The 19,343-nt window shown below is 41.7% G+C and overlaps 1 protein-coding gene across 13 annotated transcripts in view; it reads right to left on the bottom strand.

The window, feature by feature from the left end:
- Positions 1 to 19,343, bottom strand: part of AGO2 (argonaute RISC catalytic component 2) — a 139,622-nt gene that overhangs the window by 38,264 nt on the left and 82,015 nt on the right. For 10 of the 13 annotated variants that reach the window (XM_030546405.1, XM_030546408.1, XM_030546417.1 and 7 more), the window contains exon 4: positions 18,224 to 18,408. In XM_030546405.1, coding sequence (XP_030402265.1) covers positions 18,224 to 18,408 — 185 coding nt within the window. Of the gene's footprint in view, positions 1 to 17,668; positions 18,012 to 18,223; positions 18,409 to 19,343 lie in introns of those variants that run through there. The other 3 variants (XM_030546406.1, XM_030546415.1, XM_030546416.1) reach the window with 2 other exon arrangements.

Consider the following 19,343-nt stretch of genomic DNA (forward strand, 5'->3'; position numbering starts at 1 on the left):
AACAAAAGTGAGGTTTTTTCCTTAATGTCAGGATTTGGCAATGATACTTGCACTTTTAACATATAAAGTATCTGTGGGGATCACCCACACCAGTAAGGGATTCTATCACTGCTTGCCTTGACTGGTGGAACATCTTCAGGCTGTGCTGCTATAGCTAAGATCCTTGACACCAGTATCAAACCCACAAGCACAATGGTCACTCTTCAAGTCGTAAGTTTCCTCAAATCCATCCTCCCCAAGTTCTTAACTACCAGATACTTGGATTGTTCCCCTCCGGTTCATTACCTCTTCAGGAGTAAAACCTGTCCCCACCCAGTTATCAGTTCACTTTGGCACACACACACTCCCCAAAGTTTGCACAACAGACACCTGCTTCACGTGAAAATAATCAAAAGGTTTATTTAACAGAAAAACCACAGACATAAAGATGAAATAGTAAGGGAAAGCTAATATATACATGTTACACAATAAATAAATAAATAAATAAATAAATAAATAAATATGCAACCTCAGGCTTTACACTTCCATATTAGATAAAATCCCTTTTCTAATACAAGTTACCTATTGCTTTTGAACATTTTTCCTGCCTATTCCTAACTATAGCGGGGATTCACCATTTCCTTGGCAGGTTTCTGCCCAGAGGCTGTTGCTCAAATTCAGGATGTCTTTCACTTGAAAATCCTTCCATTTCAAAGGATTTGCAGTTTTTTTTCTTCAATCACCATAGATATTTAAAGTGGGACAACTGGGAATTTCCCCAATGTGCTTCCACTACCTTTAACAGTCCGTCTGTGTCTTTTCTTAGGCCATGTCTACATCTAAAATTTTGCAGCGCTGGTTGTTACAGCTGTATTAGTACAGCTGTATAGGGCCAGCGCTGCAGAGTGGCCACAATTACAGCAACCAGCGCTGCAAGTGGTGTTAGATGTGGCCACGCTGCAGCGCTGTTGGGCGGCTTCAAGGGGGGTTCGGGGAACGCGAGAGCAAACCGGGAAAGGAGACCAGCTTCGCCGCGGTTTGCTCTCGCGTTCCCCGAACCACCCTGCAAACCGCAGGGAAGGAGACCTGCTTGCTCGGGGGTTCGGGGAACGCGAGAGCAAACCGGGAAAGGAGACCAGCTTCGCCGCGGTTTGCTCTCGCGTTCCCCGAACCACCCTGCAAACCGCAGGGAAGGAGACCTGCTTGCTCGGGTGATCGGGGAACGCGAGAGCAAACCGGGGAAGGAGACCAGCTTCGCCGCGGTTTGCTCTCGCGTTCCCGGAACCACCCAGCAAACCTCAGGGAAGGAGACCTGCTTGCTCGGGGTTCGGGGAACGCGAGAGCAAGCCGGGGAAGGAGACCAGCTTGATTACCAGAGGCTTCCTCAGGTATGCTGGGATACCTGCTTATTCCACGGAGGTCAAGAAAAGCGCTGGTAAGTGTCTATACTTGATTACCAGCGCTGGATCACCAGCGCTGGATCCTCTACACCCGAGACAAAACGGGAGTACGGCCAGCGCTGCAAACAGGGAGTTGCAGCGCTGGTGGTGCCCTGCAGATGTGTACACCTCCTAAGTTGCAGCGCTGTAACTCCCTCACCAGCGCTGCAACTTTCTGATGTAGACAAGCCCTTAGATAACAATCCATTGTACAACCCAAGTCTGATTTTGTGTAAACACTTGGCTTGGGAGGTGCCTCTCCCTGTCTGATTGTTCACTGTCTTGCTGTCCTCCTGTCCCCAGCCCTGCCCCAACTCCACCCCTATTCTGACTCCTTCCCCAAATCCCTGCCCTGCCTCCTCCCCTGAATGTGCTGTGTCCCCGCTCCTCTCCACTCCCTCCCAGAGCTTGTTACACTGCAAAACAGCTGTTTTGCGGCGGCAAGTGCTGGGAGGTAGGCGGAGGAGCAGGGATGCAGTGTGCTCAGGGGCAGGGGCGGAGGTGGAGGTGAGGTGGGGAGGGGAGCTTGGCTGCCCCGAAGCACCCACGGAGTCAGCGCCTATGCTGTAAAGTGAAGCTGGAGTTTATAAGCACAATTCTCAATACCCACAACTACATAATCACATAATCATAGCTTGGAGAGAAATCACAGAATAATTATTAAGTTGAGAACATTCAAGCTTTCATAGAAGACCTTACTCAACATGTTTTGATAGCACAATAACACTGTATACAATCAGCTGATTCAACTGCTTATTCTTTGGGGTTCAAAAACCTGTCCTCCCTTCAGGGTGTCTGGACCCTGATTATTACATGATCAACAGAGATTTAATTAATTCTCAACTTCTCAGAGATATTATTTCCATATTTACAGTTGGGGCAATTGAGGCAGAGAGTCATAAGTCATAAAAGCAGCAAAGAATCCTGTGGCACCTTATAGACTAACAGACCTGTTGGAACTGAGCTTTCGTGGGTGAATACCCTCTTCGTCGGATGCTTGTCACCCACGAAAGCTCATACTCCAAAAAATCTGTTAGTCTATAAGATGCCACAGGATTCTTTCCTGCTTTTACAGATCCAGACTAACACGGTTACCCCTCTGATAAGTCATAAAGACAGCCAGTGCCAGAACGTAGGTTATATCTTGGGAATTCCTGATTCCGAATCCTATTTTGAAAAAAATGCATGCCAGGTAAAATAACATTGTCTTAATCACTGTACACCTTTGCCTTGCTAATATTTAACTGTACATTATAGCATTCACAATTACATCCAACTTTCACTTCTTTGACAGGGCAGAGGAAGAGGAACACGTGTTCTTAGCATTAAGAGGTGGACAGCATCAAATTCTTGTCTGCATATGTTCATGCCGTTATATTCCAATATCAAAATAGGATCTTCAGGAGGTTTTTAAATCTACATCTGATTGACTGTCAGGAGCCATTAGGGTGAGGATAACATAGCTTTACAGCTCCTTTCCCTCCCTCCTAAAATCCTAACCATCAGCAATTTAACCACTCCCTCCCCTCCATCTAATTTTATCAGATATTATTTTACAACTCTTGTCTTTTAATTTAATACCCTTGTGGATGCTGCTCCATCTCCAGACTCTCCACAAAATCCTGAAAAGCAGAAGTTGTCAGACAACCCTCTTTCAGCCTGACCAGGGACAGGCTGCCCCTCTGAGACTAGACAAAATTATGGACTGGTTAACACACATCGCAAGTGAACAGACATTCTTGAGAAAAATATCTGAAGATAATTGAGATAAAAAATATTAGTAGTATATTTCAAGCTATTTGCAAGGCTTGGCCTCTAAACTAGAAGCTGAGAACAGAATAGCCTCACTAGAAGACACACTGATTACTATGAATATAACTGCAGACCAACTGGAAAGAACTATTAAAGCACTTCAGGAGAAGGTTAATGACCTCAACAGAAGATCAAGGAGAAAAAATGTGAGAGATGTAGGTCTCCCAGATACAGGCTGGAAAACAGCAGGACTGTTGAATTTTATCCACCATGCTGACTGCACTTTTACCTCTGCCCCCTGAACAGAACTTAGATATTGACAGAGTCCATTACTCTCTTACAGCAAACCCTCTGGCCATAACTTTAAGATTTTAAAAATACAATATTAAGGAACTCATTCTTAGAAAAGCCCCTGAACTTAAAAATCTAACACAGAAACAACACAGACTGACGATTTTCCTGGATTATACCAAGGACACTGTAGAAAGAGGGCTAAAATCAATAGGTCAAGAGCCCTAGCCAAAGGGAAGTGTGGACAACTTCATTTCCTTCCCTGATACTTTCAAAATTTAAAAGGAAGGAAAGATGCTTCATTTTATGACAGCAGAAGAAGTTGAAAGGTATCCAAGCTCACTACAGCAAAAGACTTTTCTAGAATACACAGACAGGATGCATTAAAACAACTTTATCAGATTAGTCACTGCAATGTGGGAATTCACTTCTCAGACTAACAACAAACAGCAAATCCACCACTTCCTCTCCTCCCTTCCCTTTAGTTTTATTTCCTTGGACTTTGATAGTTTCACCAGCAGTGGGAGCAAACTGCGGAGCAGGCTGTCATCTCTGTCTGAATTTTGACTCTCTTGACCCTCTATCCAGACCCAGGAAGCTGCTATGGGTTCTGGCTGCTGCTGTTGGCAGGCGAGTGTTACAACATGGACAACCTGCTCTGCATCATCTACCCCTCCCCACCCCACGATTCCAGGGCACAGGAAGCAGATCCACCTTTGAACTCCTAACTCCAAGAAAACTGCTTCCCTGGACCTGGGGATTCCTTATACCTGTGGATCAGCAAGGCTCAATAGAGCAGTGTGATCTTGTTTTCTCTCTCTGCCTTGGTACCTTTTCTGACTCCTTCCCTCCTCTTTTTTATTTTAAAACCTCCCCTTCCCCCTGATGATTTTATAGTAACTCCTCATTTAAAGTCATCCCGGTTAACGCTGTTTCCTTGTTACGTTGCTGATCAATTAGGGAACACGCTCCTTTAAAGCTGCGCAATGCTCCCTTCTAACGTCGTTTGGAGCTGCCTGCTTTGTCCACTGCTTGCAGGAAGAGCAGCGCGCTGCAACTAGCTGGTGGGGGCTTGGAATCAGGGTGGACTGGCAGCCCCCCTATTCAGCTCCCCGCTCCCCTAAGTTCTCTGGGCAGCAGCTGTCCTTCCCCTACTGCCATGAACTGCGCCTGCCCTCTGCCTTGGAGCTGCTCCCCAAGACTCCTGCTTGCTAGGAGGGAGGGAAGGAACAGAGGGGCTAATGTCAGGATGTCTCCCTCCCCCCTGCACCCCACTTACTCCATCTTCCATAGAGCAGGAGGTACACACAACAGGGCTCAGGACCGAGGGAGCTTACTGGCAGCAGCTGCGATCTGAGTAAGCTGATCTAATTAACAAGGCAGTGTACTTAAAGGGGAAATGCGCATCTCTCTTTCTCTCACACACACAGTTTGTGTCTCTGTCTGTGATGCTGTCTCCCTGCCCTCCATTCCTGCTGCCTTATAGAGTGAGAGAGTTAACCCTTGAGGGCTCAGCCAATTGCTAGTTCATAATTTAGTAGTAAGGCATTCCCTGGGAAATATCCCACCCTCTTGACTCCTCCACCTCAACCAAACTTCACAATCATCATCACTGTGTACCAGAAATAAATTGTTTAAAACTTATCCTGTGTATGTATGTATGCATGGATAGACGCACAGAGACAGTCTTTTGTCTGGTGAAAAAAAAATTCCCTGGAACCTAACTCCTCCGCATTTACATTAATTCTTATGGGGAAATTGGATATGCTTAACATCGTTTTGCTTAAAGTCACATTTTTCAGGAACATAACTACAACCTTAAGTGAGGAGTTACTGTACTTTGTTTCATCCCCATCTCATTTTCTAGATTCCGGGTTTATAGTAAAACTGGAAATATTTAATCCATTTGTACACTTATAAGAGATACCAGATCTAAACAATGTCATTAAGATTTCAGTTTAATGATGAATCGTTTAATTTCCTCAACTGTCAAGAAATCTGATCTCTTAAAATCCTATCCGAGGATAATTGTTTTGTTGGTTATGATTCACCTAATTACTGAGAAAGTGTTAGTATGAAAATGTCAGTTGTTTTTTCAGTAATATTAGTTTGGTTTTTCTGTTTAGTTTGTTGTTGTTGTTGTTGTTAAATGAGTTGTAATAAATATTGTGTTGATTTATATTGCTGATATAACTATTGGGCAATGACATTCCCACTATATTCCAATGTGGGCAAGACTCTAGGGGACAAAATTTAGGCAGAACAGTTTTGCTAATCAACCCTTATCTGCAGGTGATCCAGTTATGCTAGAGTAAGGTTATTTAAACAATTTGCATAACTTTCTTATATATTTACTATAGTCTTGTTCTTAAGTTTAGATGCTAGCCTTCTCCTCTGCCCTCCACTTTGGACAATGGTGTGAACAGTGCAGAAACCAGGACCTCCCTTGAGATGAGAATATTTCTTCTTTATAAAGCTAAAGGGAATCCTGTCCAACTCCAGTTCGGTGTTTTGGGGAGGCTGGGGAAGTGAGTGAAGAGGTCACCCCCTTGCAAATCTCCTGGACTTAGGTCCAATTTCTGTTTGAATAAGAATTATGTATTTTTAAGTGATTCTTGGTCAACTTTGATCACTTCATTTCTTTTTCTGTTTTCCGTATTATGCCTATCTTTTTACCTTTCCTCGTATTCCATTTACCCTTTCTCTTCCCCCTCATGTCCCTGTGGTGGTGAGAGGGAACTCAGATATACCTTTCCTAGATCTGAAACTAACAATGGCCCAAGCAATGACACTATTCAGGTGACTGATAAAAAAATATTCAAGCTACGCATGCCTTATGACTAATAATATAAATTTTGTTTCTTGGAACAAAGGGGTAAATCACCCGATAAAAAGAAAAAGAATGATCATTCATCTCAAACACTAAAAGCAGTTATCTTCTCACAGCGAACACACCTTAATGGCTTGGATGAAGAGAAATTTAGCAGGGACTGGTTGGCAGAGGGATGTTTAACAATTTCTTCTCTGCAGCCCAAAAACCTCAATTTACGAATTCTATATATAAATAAATATGAGGAAGGTAGATTTTTGCTGGTGAAGGCTAAGATTTCTAACTCTCTCTATATCCTAATTAATACATATGGACCTAATAAAGATGATCCAAGGTTTTAATTAATTAATTTTGAAAAAAAATTTCAAACAACATAAGAATGGCTATACTGGGTCAGACCAAAGATCCATCGAGCCCAATGTCCTGTCTGCCAAGTGCCCCAGAGGGAATGAACAGAACAAGTAGTCATCAAATTGCCCATTCCCAGCTTCTGGCAAACATCCCTGCCTATCCTGGCCAATAGCCACTAATGGACCTATTCTCCATCAACTTATCTAGCTCTTTTTTTAACCGTTACAGTCTTAGCCTTCACAAATCCTCTGGCAAAGTGTTCCACAGACTGACACTGCGCTGTGTGAAAAAACAAAACAAAACATTTTTTTGTTTGTTTTAAACCAGTTGCCTATTAATTTCATTTGATGACCCCTAGTTCTTGTGTTATGAGTTGGAGTAAGTAACACTTCCTTATTTACCTTCTCCATAGCAGTCATGATTTTATAGACCTCAAATCATATCTCCACTTCATTGTCTCTTTTCCAAACTGAAAAGTCCCAATCTTATTAATCTTTCCTCATACGGAAGCTGTTCCATACCCTAATAATTTTTGTTGCCCTTTTCTGAAGCTTTTCCAATTTCAATATCTATTTTTTATATTCCAAAAGAATCAATCATCATTGCAGGAGATTTTAATGAGGCACTGGACCCTTTTTTAGATAATTCAGGCTGGCCCAAGCATACACAACCATATGCTAGAAACATTATAAAAGACTGTGGAAAAATTGAGATTAAAAGATGTATGGCACTTGCACAGCTCTACACTGAAGGATTTTACTTTTTTCTCCTCCCCAGATATTTATGCACAGATTTCTTCCCGATTTCTACCAATCTGGTAGAGTCAGCACTTAATAATGAAATCAAGTCTATCATGATCTTTGACCATGCACCAGTGATATGACAATTTTTTGCTCCCGAGACAAACTGGACTTATAAAAAAGATGAAGACTCTCTTTTGAAAGATACAATTTTTCAGAACCATGTCAAAAAAGAAATTTGATTTTTCTTCTATACAAATGACACCAGAGATATCCCATTCCACCCAATGGGATACACTAAAAGCTATTATTAGGGGCATGATCATTTCCTACCCATCAGGTAGAAAGAGAGGTAGCCAGGCTGAGCTCCTGAAATTAACTGGACTTAAAGCTATGGATTTAGAATGCACAAATTATCCCTCCTAAGCAATAAGCAATAAAAATCTCCTAGGATTTAGTTAGAAGTGGCTCTCCTATAGGGACATTTAGATGGCAACAGATAAACCTCCAAGATCTTGGCATCCTGTTCCTGAAGGAGATTAAAAACAGTCAAGCTTAACTCAAACTCATTAAATATGCAGTTAGCAAATGATTTAAATAATAGCAAGCACTACCTCTCTCCCTTTGGGGAAAAACAAACAATTAAAATGAATGCCCGTCCCAGAATCTTTTTTATTATGAATTCCCTCCCTATCCATATCCATATCCACTTTTATTTTATTAACATTGGCAACATGTTCAGGTCCTTCTTGTGGTATTCTGGTAAAAAACCCAGAATCTCCTTACAAAGATTACAGCTCCCTATCGAAACAAGTAGTTTTAGAACTCCCACCTTTAAACTTTATCAGGCAATAATTCTTGGCCAAGCAGCACAGAGGCTCATTCCCTTGTGCTTTAGAATCCCAGATGGGCTTCAGGTGGAAGCAGAATCGGTTGCCCCTTTACTAAAGCCCTGAAAATCTGCAGATATCCACTTTACATCTGCGGATCATGTTTGCAGATCATGGATGGATGTGGATACAGATTTTATATCTAGCGCCCCGCAAATCTGTGGCTATCCGCATCTGTGGATGCAGATATCCGTGGACTATGTTTGCAGATCTTGGATTGGATGCGGATACAAATTTTGTATCCACATAGGGCTCTACCTGTTACCCCTTTCCACTGTGCTTGGACTACTACTAATTCCCTACAGAACAATTACCCACTACTGTGGCAGTTCGAAATACCTGGCATAGTAAGTCTACTAAATTTAAAAACCACCCCACTCTGTATACCAAGGCCTCTATCTGGGGTAACTCAAAACTCCATATAGCAGGCAAACCCATCCCTTGGCCAGACTGGATTAGGAAAAGGATTTTGACCATCAATCAGTTTACTGAAAATGATACTTTCCTCCCTTTTACAAAATTAAAAGAAAGGTTCAATCTAGAGACTAAGAAGCAGTTGCAATATATCCAACTTAAACATGCCATCTCTCATTGGGTTGGCCACAAATCCTTCGTTTCTCCTGACTCACCTGAACTACTTGCATTTCTCCAAATAATACCCAGATTACTAAGACCTATGGCAACACTATATTCATGCTTGACCAGCAAATCTGAACTAAATATAGATTCCCTAAATAAGAAATGTGAAGAGGAACTAGGCCAATTATTTTCTGCTAACCAATGGAAACAAATTTTAGCCAGTACTCTCAACTGCTCCTTGGACCTCAATTTAAGATTAATCTAGCAGAAAATCATATGAAGGATGCACTGGACCCCTCTCCGACTATTCAAAACAGGTGCCACTAAGTCAGACAAATGTTGGCACTGTGATTCAGCAGGTACTAACTTAATCTGTATGCTGTGGGAAGACTCCTATACTTGTAGGTTTTGGGGCAGAACTGAACTAAAGTTAATTTTTTCTTATCAAATAAAATTGTGTTGGATTGTAATAGATGTTAATGGAAAGCTCAATACATCTGAAAAACTTTGGCTAAGCAGAGCACTAATTGGAAATTCAAAAAGCAACCAACAATTGAAGATTGGAGCATAGATATTGTAAGCTTGGCCACCATGGAAAGAATTGTTTTCTATTACAGAAATACCCTTGAAAAATTCTCAGTGATATGGGAAGCTTTTCTGTGAGTATCTGAATGATCCTATTAAATGTACACCCCACCACCTCCTTCTCCTATCAGCTCACTTCCTTCCCCTTCCGTCTCTATCCCCCTCCTCTGGATTTTGCTTCTATTATCATAGTAATTTTTCCTTAATTAGATGGTTTTTTATATGCAAAATGTGTTTGTAAATTGTGTAATACAAGTAATTGATTTATATTGTAACCATTCATCATATATAATTAAATGTTTCAACTATAGCCAAGATTAGGCAGCAAGCAGTTAATATATTATGAGACGTTTATGTATATTTTGTTATTCATTATATATATTAAAATTAATAGGATAAAAAAATATACATTTGATTACTTAGCTCTTTAAAACTGAAAAAAGTTCAGCCATTCTAATAAATGTTATTCTCTACTTCCCAACCAGTTTTGATTTCTATTTTAGTTTTGAGTAACAGCCATAAAATATTCACACATATCAGGTCCCAATTAGCGTCTGTATTTTCGACTCCGATATTTTTACTAACTCAAGTAAATGTCATTGTTTTAAAAAAAAGTCACACAGAATTTGGGTACAAGATTCCAATTTCCATATTTTCACTGACAGGATTATTTAAGTCCTTCCAGTTCCCTCCTGTAGGCCTGTATTGAATGGTTCAGTATTTGAGCACCTAAAGAATTCCTTCTGTCACATAAATTAAAGACAGTAGCTCATCCCTGATTCTCTGTTTGCAATTCCCTTTTTGAAAATCAAATAGCTTAGTCTGAATTTACACCAGTGTAACTGAGATCAGAATCTGGCTTTAGAGCTGTCATTTTATTCATTAGCAAATGTCAACCCAAATAAATATATTATTTAAATAAATCCTAGGTGATAACATTTGAATAAATTAGATTAAATAAAATTTGAAAAAGGCACACTGAAGATGACTAAAATAAACTGTCTGCTGATAGTCATCCATAAATAGTCATCCTCTCTGATTTAATCTCTTAACTCTCTTTTTCTCTCTCTTCCTCTCCTCACACTATCCTATACTCATCGTCAGTTGCTTCATTTTCAAGGCTGATGAACCATCCAACCACTTAGCTCTAGTTTCCTTGTCTTCACCTCTTCTTCAATTCGCCACTCACCAAAATAGCCCTTCATTTCACTTGTCATGCTGTCTGAAGTGATTCATGAAGATGAGTACCAACCACAGGGCAGACTGTTACAAACCATAGCACAAACCTCAAACTGATTGTGAACTCTACACTTAGATTTTACCAACAACATATCAAGTGTGAACTCCTAAAGCACTTTAAGAGCCTTAACATGGAGTCACGGACAGTCTCCTGGGGTACTCTGATCTATCTTGCCACCCAAGCAAACTTGCCTTTGTGATAGATAGTACCTTAGACCAAAAAAATTACAATAATATTCAGGTTACTTCCAAAGGAGCAGTCATTTACCCCAGGTCAATTGTACCTGAGATCTCTCACCAAAGACAACGCTTGCAGCCAGTCCTATGATAAATTATCTAAAGATTTATTGACTAAGAAAAGAAATGAGGAGTTATTTACAAGGTTAAAGCAGGTAAACGTGCACACAAATGAGTTACAGTCTTTCAAAAAGTAATAGCTGTTGTAATGTGCAAGTTCTATAGGTCCTTTAGGGCTAACCCAAGCTACACAGCTGGGGATCCCTTATTTATGATTAGAAGTCTTGCCCCCTCCTTGAAGTCCATGCAGCATAGGGATAACAATTTCTTCTTGACAGGAATTTTTGTTCCCTTCTGCCAGAGCTCAAGCTGATGGGATGAGTCTTTCTGCACATCTCCTCTACTTGGGTATGGAGGGAGCAATCAACAAAGTTGTCTGTCCACTGATGTTCCACAATGGCTCGTCTGGAGTCTATCAGCCTTCTTTTATTGGAAAGGAGATGACACCTCTTGGGGTAAACTAATATTTCATACTTGGCAATGCTTCCTTCCCGACTGCGGGAGGGTCTATATTCTAGAGCAAACACTTACGTAGTTACAGAGCAAACAGTACATGAGGTGCAGATGTTATAATAGGATTAATACATGCAGCATCCTACAAGCATTTCATAAAATCTAAACACCTCTTTATAGCTCTAATATCTATTTTAGCAATACTAATGCAGAGATGAGCCATATTGGTTTCCAGCATTTCCTCTGTTAGTGTTCAGTGAGGCCTGGGCATGAACAGGCATCTGGGATCTGCCAGCAACAGGTCTGGTTCAGCTCTCCACTCACCGAAAGTGCCATTCACTGGACTTTGTCTTCACCAAGAACTGTTATCTCTCTAATCTCTGCTGCTGAGTTCCCTCTCTCCAACCATCATCTGATCAGCCTTGCCCATCCATCCGTCCCTTCCCCCCAGGCCCTCAGCCTTTCTGTAATTTCCAGTCCATCAGCACTGAACTTCTCATCTGCTCTCAGACTTCTCCTTCCTGCCTTCTCTTCCTTTTTTTTCTTTCTTTCTTGTCAATTCTCTCCATGCTTCATTCTCCTCCACTCTTAACTGGTTTGCTCCTCAAACATCTGCTTTCTCTGCTACTATCTTCGCAATAAGTGCCTGAGAGCGGAAGTCCCGTGACCAGGCTGTCTTCCTCTGATACAAATTCATTCTCTCCTCCTTCCATTCTGTCATCTTCCTAGCTCAACAACTCTACTACTCCAACTTAAATGAATCGCACACCCACAACCTCAGCTACCTTTGACTCACTCTTCAAAATCGTATTTTGCCTCCTTTTGCCTCCACTTCTCCTTCTACACAAGGTCTAGCCCATTTTTTTCCTCAAGAGAACACAACCTCCCCCCTCCTTCTCCATGTCATTTCCCACAACACTCCTCCTTCTACCTGTCACAGATGGAGAGGTTATTTACCTTGTGTAGTAACTGGGATTCTTTGAGATGTGTCGCCCTGAGGGTGCTCCACTTCAGGTGCATCTGCACCTTTGATCAGAGATTTTTGATAATGGTGCCCATTCAGACTGCGCAAGTGCCCCACATATCCATGTGACCTGCATCGAGGCTTTATGGGGCTGCAGGGAAGAACCACTGCAAGGTCCCCCAAGGGAGACTCCAAAGCAGAGAGGAAGGAGGTTAGGTAGTGGAGCATGCAGAGACCCACATATTGAAGAACTCCAGTTACTACAAAAGATGAGTAATCTCTCCTTCAAGTAGTTCCCTTGTGGGTGCTCCACTTCAGGGGATTCCCCAGCAATACCCTCAAGGAAGCAGGAGGTTCAGAGCAGAGCCCAATACAAAAGAGAGAACTGCACTGCCTGTGGCAGCATCTTATCATGCTGTCGGCACCAAGGCATAACGATTACAAGAAGAATGAACAGAGGACCAAGGTGCCACTCTACAGATATCTGCAACCAGCACATCCTTAAGAAAGGCTATAGATGTATATAGTGCTTGTGTGGAATGTGTCATCACTCAAAGGGGGTTGAACATCAGATCTTAATACAACTGGAGATCCACTTAGATAAACTCTGTTTCAAAATTACTGAACCCTTATTTCTGTCTGCAAGAGATACCAATGGACTAAGAGATTTTCTAAATGGTTTTCTATCTAGGTAAAAGGCTAATACCCTCCTGACATCTAGGGTATGGAATATGGTTTCTTGACTAGTCCATTGTAGTTCTCAGGAAAAAAAACAGGAAATGAATGGTTTGATTAATATGAAATTCTGTGCGCATGTTAGATAAAAATTTTGGATGGGCCTATAGCAACACTTTCTCTCTGGTGAATAATGTAAAAGTGGGGGGTTTGCCCTTAAAGCCCCCAATTCTTCAACCCTTCGGGCAGAAGCGATAGCTACCAGAAAGGCTATCTTCATTGATAAATCCAGTAAAGAACACCTAGCTAGAGGCTCAAAAGGATATTTCGTAAGGCAATTAAGGACTAGGTACAGGTCCCACCTAGAAGCGGGATCTCTGATTGGTGGGGAGGTATTTGAAAACTTCTTAGGAATTTGGTGTAGTTGGGTAAGTAAAGATAAACCCCCGAGGTGTATGAAAAGCTGTTACTGCCACTAAGAGAGCCCTAATGGAATTCACAGACCCGATGCTTTCAGTTAGAACAGTTAATCCAATATCCTAGGAAGAGAAGAGTGGGTCAGCAAAATCTCATGATTTACATCAAAGATGATAATATTTCCATTTCTAGAGGCAAGTATTTCTTGTAGATTCTTTTTTACTATTTAATACAACACATTGCATCTCTGATGAACAGGATCTCTCTATTCCCAAGAACCACTGAAAAACTATATTTGGAGTCTCAGAATCTGTAAGTTGGAGTGGAGTGTCCAACCTCCATCCCAAGTCAATAACCAAAGACTCAGCAATTGAAGATACCTCTCTTACTGTTACTTGAGGACTGCCCTGATTCTGAGATGAGACTTACTAGTACAAGAATTCGCTGGAAGATAAGTATGCTCTGACTGTCACTGCATCCAGGGAAGCTCCTATGAAGTCCAAATAGACTTTTCAAAGTTGATTTGAAGGCCTGGGCTTGTGAAACTGATGTCATCTTTGCTGACACCAATACTTCCTGATAAAATCTGACCCTGATCAACCAATCACGCAGGTATGGGAAAACGATTATACCCAAATGATGTAGGTGGTCAGCAACTACTGCCAGAATCTTTGAGAATACCCTTGTGGCCGAAAGGGAGCACCCTGCACTGGTCATGCACGTTCTTGATTAGAAAACTAAGAAACCTGTTGTGTGAAGGGTGAATAGCCACATAAACACAGCATCTTGTAGGTCGAAACACAAATCCGTCTTTAATTCTGTTTCTTTCCAATTCTAACGAGGTAATTATTGCTGCAAGGGTCACCATCCTGAATTTCTGCTCTTTTACCTATCTGTTTAGAGATCTGAGATGTAAAATTGGTCTCCACCCTCCATTCTTTTTGGGAATCAGGAAATACATTAAATAGAATTCCCTTCTCCTGTGCTGGTCAGGAACTGGTTCTATTGCTCCTAAACGCAGCCACTTCTTATGTGAATAATTGATCATGAGAGGGGCCCCTGAAGAGTCCTGGGGAAGGGGAATGGGTAAGGGTAGATCTGAAATGGATAATGTAACCAGATGTTATGATTTCCAAAACCCATTTGTCTGAGGTCATTCTCCCATGCAGCCTGAAAACAGAACAGACAACATCCAAAAGGAGGTAGGGCAGTAAGATGTTGCAGCTGCACAACCTTGTCAACTGCATGGTTGAAACTCTCAACCAAATCATTGAAAAAGCTATTGCTTGGCAGATGTGGATGGCTCAGAAGATGTAGGTGAAGGAGGTTTCTTTTTTGAGTATCTTGGTCTCTTGGCCATGGGTTTAGATGGTCTATCTCCGATAAGTTAAATATGGGGCTGGGCATGCTCTTTTTTACTCCTGTAAATAAGATGAGAGGCAGCATAATTCTGAGGGAGCACAGCATGTCTTGCATTCTTTAAAGTGTGGAGCAATCTATTTGTCAAGTCGGCAAAAAGCTTGTAACCATCAAAGGGGAGACTTTTGATGATACTCAATCTCTCTTGGGAAACCTGACAGTTGCAGTTAAGACACTCTCCTCAATATTACTGCAGTGGACTGTGCTGCAGTATCTGCAGTGTCAAAGGAGCGATGTCTTTGCCAGGAGCCGACCCTCTTGAATAATAGCCTTAAACTGGTGATGATATTCCTCTGGCAGGTGCTCAAAAAAACTAAATTTGTGGTAATTTAAATATACATATTTAGCCACAAGCACCTGATCGTTTGCTCTTCTGAGCTGAAGTGTGGCTGAAATGTAGGATTTGCAACCAAAAAGATTGAGCTGCTGGTCATCCTTACTGTACAGAATGGGCTTTGAGCTATGTTGTCTACCTCGTTCATTAATGGTCTTCACTACCAGAGAATTCAAAGCTAGAAGAGAATCCCTGACAGGGACATAATACTTATTATTCTCTCTCTCTTGCAGGCAGAGGTTTGCCAGTCTTAGTAGGCTCCATAAGAGCTTCATTGACCAGAATGGCAATTCTTATAGATATTGAAGTTAGCAAAATATCTAGGAGTTTATGGTGGATTCCTAAACTTCCTTTAAGGTAATCTGAAGCATTTCAGCAGTTCACTTCATCAGTTTCTGAAACTGTCAGAAGACATCTGCCACAAAAGTGGTGGGAGGCATGACACATGAGGAGGAGGAGGAAATATTAGTGAGAGGTATCACCTCTTTATCTACCCTTGCTTCTCCTTCTCTGGCATACGTGGAGGCATCCACCTGTGATCCTGCCACATGTGTGTCATCTGAGGAGTATCCTCCTGTAAATACATAGGTGTAGGAGGGAGAGCAGTGTGTCTTAGAATAGACAGGGGAATCCTGCACCAAAATTTGAGAATCTGAGGAGTCCTCTTCCCCATACTCCAAGAGAGGGGACAGCTGTTTAGCTTGTAGAATAGATGAGAGAGGATATGGTACTCAAGGTGATAGAGGGTACAGTGACAGAGCCTTGATGCTGACAATCCTCCAGTATTCATTAACAGAAGAGACTCCAGTTCCAAAGAAACTACAGGATCATGTCCTTAGGGTACCTAAATTCTTATGGTACCAATGGTATCAAAGATGGTGGCAAGTGAGAACCTGTGGAGGATGGCTTTGGTCCCAATGCAGTTAGTGCCAAGCGCTTGGCATGGAAGCAAGTCGGCTCAGATTTCATCAGTACTGTAGGTAGCTGAGTAGTTTTGGTACTGTTGACCTGCATGTTACCGGTATCAAGTGTTGTTCTGCAGCAGGCTTAGAACTCTTCTCAACAGAATCTCTGCTATTCTTGGTATGAGTACCCAAACTTGATACCAAGCCTGTCTTAGACAAACTCTTCTATGCCTTTGTGGTACCAGCGTCCCTTAGAGCCCACATGGAACTTCCGTTAGGACCCGAGATCTCTATAGCCTTCTCAGCATTGGTGACTGAGATTTGAAGGTGCACTCCTTACCTCTTTCTGCTTAGCAGCAGATGTCAATGAGGACTTCGGTACTATAGATATACTTGGTGCCACAGTACTATCTACATCTCTAGTAGTCTCTGGTGACTGAGATCTTGATATAGACAGGGTACTAGTGGTACTGGGAGGTCTATGTACAGGGGGTATTGAAAACTGGTCATAATCATTAGTTTAAACTTGATATCTCTAGTCTTCCCCTTCCCCCCCACCCAATCTACCCTTGAAGGAAGTGCAGGCCTTGCACTTACAGGGGATATGAGTAACACCCACAGTGGATCACTGGGAATGTCTATTACTGATCAGAACAGCCTCATGGTAGGAGAGGCACCTCTTGAGTCCCGGGGAGCCTGGCATTCTTAAGCAAAATAATGAAAAAATAATTCCTAAAAGGGGAAACTATGAACTAACTAGAGATGTGAATAAAAATCTTTTTATTTTATGATGCTTTTAAAAGAAAAAAAGACCCAAGGAAACAATGGTTTCAACAACAATAAATGCTATAAGGTAACTGAGGGTGGTTCACCTGTGCAGCCCCATACAGCCTTGGCATGGGACATGAGGATGTGCGAGGCACATGCACAAGCCCAATAGGGACCTCTACCAAAAATCTCAGATCAAAGGCACAAACTTATCTCAAGTGCAGCACCCACAAGGACACTACTTGAAGAAAAAAAAAGTTTCTCATCGGCTCTCATCCTCTAACTCATTCACTTGCCCCAGTGATTCCACCTCACCCCTGCCAGCTTCTACCACACACTTGTTATATTTTCAAACAAGCACCTTTGTGCTTCCTTTCATACTGCTCCTCAAGCCGGGACAGAGCACCTTGTCAATGTCCACAAAGCTATCTCCCTATCCTCCTGAAAACTTTCCTGTGCCATGATACCCATAAAAAAACAAAAACAAAAAAACCCCACACTTGACAACAGCTGGGCTGCTGGTGCACTGATACCACTGCCCATCATACTGACCTATATCATTTCACTGTACTCCCTCATCAGTCTGCATCCATTATCTCATCTGATATTTAGACTGTAAACTCTTTAGGGAAGGGACCTTCTTTTTGTTCTCTATTTGTATAGCACCTAGCAGAATGGAACCCCGGTCCATGAGTAGGGCTGCTAGGTGCTATGAAATACAAAAATCAATAAATGAATAATAAAAAAACCCAACAACATACACACACATGTAGGGAGACTGTCAAAAAATCAGCAATGCCACTGCGCTGGCAGACTTGGACCTCTCTTCATTCCACAATCCCTTTCCTCCCTTCTCCAGGTCAAGGACCTGCAATAGGGCAAGAACATTTAGACAGTGGTGTGGTAAAAGGCTTTATAGCACTGCTATGACTGCAAATGCTATGGGTTCAAAGCTTGCTGGGAGGGGAAGTTTTAAGTTTTGCACAAGCCGAAGCACCATGTAAAAATGCAAGGGAAGCGGGGTGGGTATTTCCTGATATGTGCAGAGGAGGAAAAAAGAGTCTGTACAGAATTTGGAGAAGGAGGCTTGTAGTCTTAGGTACTGTGGACTGGAAATTCACATGGACAGTCCAAAAGCAGCAGTACTGCTAGTTTCACGGTTAGCTTCCTGCACATGAAGAGACCTGCTGCAACAGAAACAGAGAGTTGCTGCTGTCATGGCTGATCCATGAAAACACACATTAAACTAGAATAACCATTTAAACAATTCAAATAAGAAGATAATTTTATAAAGACCCTCAAGGTATTTTCCTCACCTCATGGAAGGCAAATGCCTCATCACTACATCCAGTGCCTGGATAGTTTCAAAAGGAACACTTGGCAGCCGACCAGAAAGAGCATCATGTAAAGCCTGCAGACTCACACAGGACATCCATTTTATAGCCACCTTAAATATTCTGTCCTTCCCTTCTCCTGGAAGTGTGACCTCCAACTCCACCTGCAACAATAGGAAAACAAAACAAGATGATTCTTTCCATTTAAAGACACAAAAAGCAGGGGAGATGAAAGGGGCATAGACTGTTATGCAAAGCAACTCTAACACTTTGAAGAGAGCACAAAAAGAAAAAGATGTAAGAGGGGAAGTGCGGAGAAACACTATCTATTAGTTTACATCTTCTTACTACAATTATTATTTCCATGAATATGTTTCCACCTCCCATTCCTTTAAGGCAATATTACATTTTGGCAGTGCTCTTATATCAAGTGGACAGTCCCACTGGGAATATGATGGTCTGAGTGCAGACATGAAGACACATATTGATGTAATACTTGTAGGAGTCAGCTATTGTATAAGCAAAATTGAGCCTGGTCTGTTGTCATCATCTGCTTAGGAGTCATAACTCTTCATTCAGATTGTCCTTCCAATGTACTGCTTATATTGTCACTGCTAATCCATTTTAAATGACGTGAAAAAGAATTCAGAAACTGTCTTCCAGAACATTATTAAGATTCGTAAATCAGCGAAGAATAAAGCCAACTTGAGTGCTAGGGCTATTAATATGTACAAAGAGGAAACAAGGGTATTTCTTTCACATATTATTAATTTTGGACTTCTTGTTTAGTGACTGCCACAGTCAGGTCAAGTTTAAAAAAGGAATGTGAGGATGTTTTACACACACACACACACACACACACACACACACACACACACACACACACACACACACACACACACACACACACACACACACACACACACACACACACACCCTAAGAGTCAACTATAATTAGGGTTTTTTGAAATTATGCTTTTGTTTACATTTTAGTTGCTCCAAGAAGTCCCAATCAAGTTCAGACCCCCACTCTGCTGGATGCTAAACAAAAAAAACATTAGAAGGAGCTTACAATTTCAACATAAACAAAAGGCATCAAGTG

This window comes from Gopherus evgoodei, unplaced genomic scaffold (assembly GCF_007399415.2).
Source record: "Gopherus evgoodei ecotype Sinaloan lineage unplaced genomic scaffold, rGopEvg1_v1.p scaffold_44_arrow_ctg1, whole genome shotgun sequence".
NCBI classification, from domain to species: Eukaryota; Metazoa; Chordata; order Testudines; family Testudinidae; genus Gopherus; species Gopherus evgoodei.